Below are 2,629 nucleotides of genomic sequence, written 5' to 3' on the forward strand. Positions count from 1 at the left end.
ATTTATATTATTAAAGCATTTGTAGATGTCTAACAATATGTAATAGTCTTTTGCATGTTTTCAAACTTGTATAAATAGTGTCATTTTTACAGGTTGCTTTACATTCAACATTATATTTTTGAGATTTTATCTTTGTTAATTCCACATGATTTTAAGTTCATTTATTTGAAATACCATGTCAGGCTGGGTGCAGCGGCTCGCGCCTGTAATCCCAGCATTTTCGGAGTCTGAGGTGGGTGGATCACTTGAGGACAGGAGTTAGAGACCAGCCTGGCCAACATGAGGAAATCCTGTCACCACTGAAAATACAAACTTAGCCGGGCGTGGTGGCGGGTGCCTGGAATCTCAGCTACTCAGGTGGCTGAGAATCTCTTGAACCTGGGAGGCAGAGGTTGCAATGAGCTGAGATCGCACCACTGCATTCCAGCCTGGGTGACAGAGTGAGGTTGTCTCAAAAATAAATACAATACAATACAATACAATATCATATCATAAATTGTATTATATATCTTTAAAATACTACTATATAGTATTCCATTCTATGAACAATATACCATGTTTGAATTTCCTAGCTTTTGAAAATATTTTGCTATTACAGACAATGCTGCAATGAACTTTCTTGAGCACATCCTTTTTCGCACTCCTAGGTCTTGCTCTGTTGCCCAGGCTTGAGTGCAGTATCATGATTGTAGCTCACTGCAGCCTCAAACTTTTGGGCTCAAGCTCCTAAGTAGGTGGGACTACAGGCACACACCACCACTTCTGCCTATTTTTTTTTTATTAATACTCTTTGTAGAGATGGGGTCTTACTCTGTTGCCCAGTCTGGTCTCAAGGTATCCTCCTGCCTTGGCTTCCCACAGCTCTGGGATGACAAGTATGAGACACGATGTCCAGTCTCCTAAGAGAAGTTTTAGAAGGGGCATTGCTGAGGTGAAGGGGAGGCCCATTTTCAGCTTCATCTTGTTAACGTCCACTCCAAAGGGGTTGACCAGTTGTACTTCTACCAGTAGAGTGTGAAAGTCCTATTAATCTACATGTTCCCAAGACTTGCTGTTGTTAATGCTTGGGTCTGAAATAATTTCTTATTGTTATTTTAATTGCATTTCCTGATTACTAGGATAGTTGAATATTGTTACAGTTTTTGTTTGTTTCTTCTGAAAATGTCCTATTTACTTGTGTCCATTTGATGGATTTGGCCTTTTCTTCTTCTTTTTTTTTAATCATCACAAATAGCACTTTTTATTTGACACTAATTGAAGTCTGAACTTTGAACAGATTCTTGGACTGGTGGTTCATATCCATCAGCTCGTTCAACTTTAGCACCTGTCTCATCCCCAGTGGCTTTTCCAGAACTACTGCCTTCACCATGAAGCTCCATGAGCTTTCCCAATTCAAACTTGGGCTTCTTCAGCATTTTTACTTTTCTAACGAAGACATCATGGAGAGGATAAATAGATTGGCAAGCCTTTTCTATGTCTTTTCCAATGCTGTCTGGAATCAATTTATTGACCACTTCTTTCAAGTCATTTGTCTGCACTTCTCGGGTCATGATTTCCATCATCTTCTTCCGGATTTGGCGGACCTGTTGGTGCTGAGCATAAGAGGTCTTCCGTATCTGATTGTTACGTTTTTTAGTAAAACCAACACAGAACAGACGAAGCAAGTAACCATCGGTAGTCTTGACATCAACATGAGCTTCAATCATTGTCTGCCATTTTTTGACCATGGAACACATTTTGTCACGGGTAAGATCCATGCCATGGAAGTTAGTCAGGCAGTTTTTGCCCTGAACATCTTCAGTAATCAGCTTGAATTTTCTAAATGCAACTTCATCATTCTGCAAATCAGCAAGACTCACTTCAAACACGTGACCCTTGAGACCATCAGATGCAATTTTGGTTCCTTGGGTCCTGGTGACGAGCGTCTTTCCAATATTTCTTATATTGAACATAGCAGGTGCTTTCACATCATACCAATCTTTCTTAGAAAATGGATCAACCACTTTCTTCTTGGCTCCCTTTTTGCCGCCTTTCGTAAGGCGCTTGTTCTTGCCAACCACCATGGCGCTGATCAGAGAGCCGAAAGGATTTGGCCTTTTCTTAATTGATTTTATAAATTTTAAAAATTAACAGTAAAATTGACTTTTTAAAGGAGGGGATATGTATAGCTCTGAGTTATTTTTTTAAATTTTTTTTTTTTTTTGAGATGGAATTTCGCTCTTGTCACCCAGGCTGGAGTGCACGATCTCGGCTCACTGCAACCTCGGCCTTCCAGGTTCAAGGGATTCTCCTACCTCAGACTCCTGAGTAGCTGGGATTACAGGTGCATGCTCCCAAGCGGCTAATTTTTGTATTTTTAGTAGAGACGAGGTTTTTACAAGGCTGGTCTCAAACTCCTGACTTCAGGCAGTCCACCTGTCTCAGCCTCCCAAAGTGCTGGGATTACAGGTGTGAACCACCGTGCTCAGCCTAGTTCTGAGTTTTAGCACGTCTAGATTCATGTCACCACTGTAGGAAGCAGGATGCAGAACAATTCTATTACCCCAAGAAATGATCAGAATATTTTAACCATTCATTAAAAATGAATTCAATTTTTTGGCTTTATGGTTTTCAAGAAATTGGTTCATTT

At 40.3% G+C, this 2,629-nt stretch overlaps 1 protein-coding gene across 1 annotated transcript; it reads right to left on the reverse strand.

Annotated features, from left to right (window-relative positions):
• Positions 1-1,222: 1,222 nt before the first annotated feature.
• Positions 1,223-2,085, reverse strand: LOC117094995 (40S ribosomal protein S3a-like). Its single transcript, XM_033231467.1, has one exon. The coding sequence runs from the start codon at positions 2,061-2,063 to the stop codon at positions 1,251-1,253; it is 813 nt and encodes a 270-aa protein (XP_033087358.1). The 5' UTR covers positions 2,064-2,085; the 3' UTR covers positions 1,223-1,250.
• Positions 2,086-2,629: the final 544 nt, after the last annotated feature.

Source organism: Trachypithecus francoisi, unplaced genomic scaffold (genome assembly GCF_009764315.1).
Source record: "Trachypithecus francoisi isolate TF-2019V2 unplaced genomic scaffold, Tfra_2.0 Contig01440, whole genome shotgun sequence".
Classification (NCBI taxonomy): domain Eukaryota; kingdom Metazoa; phylum Chordata; class Mammalia; order Primates; family Cercopithecidae; genus Trachypithecus; species Trachypithecus francoisi.

Coding starts and splice junctions, on each gene's coding strand:
- LOC117094995 (XM_033231467.1), bottom strand. CDS start 2,063: ATGGTGGTTGGCAAGAACAAGCGCCTTACGAAAGGCGGCAAAAAGGGA.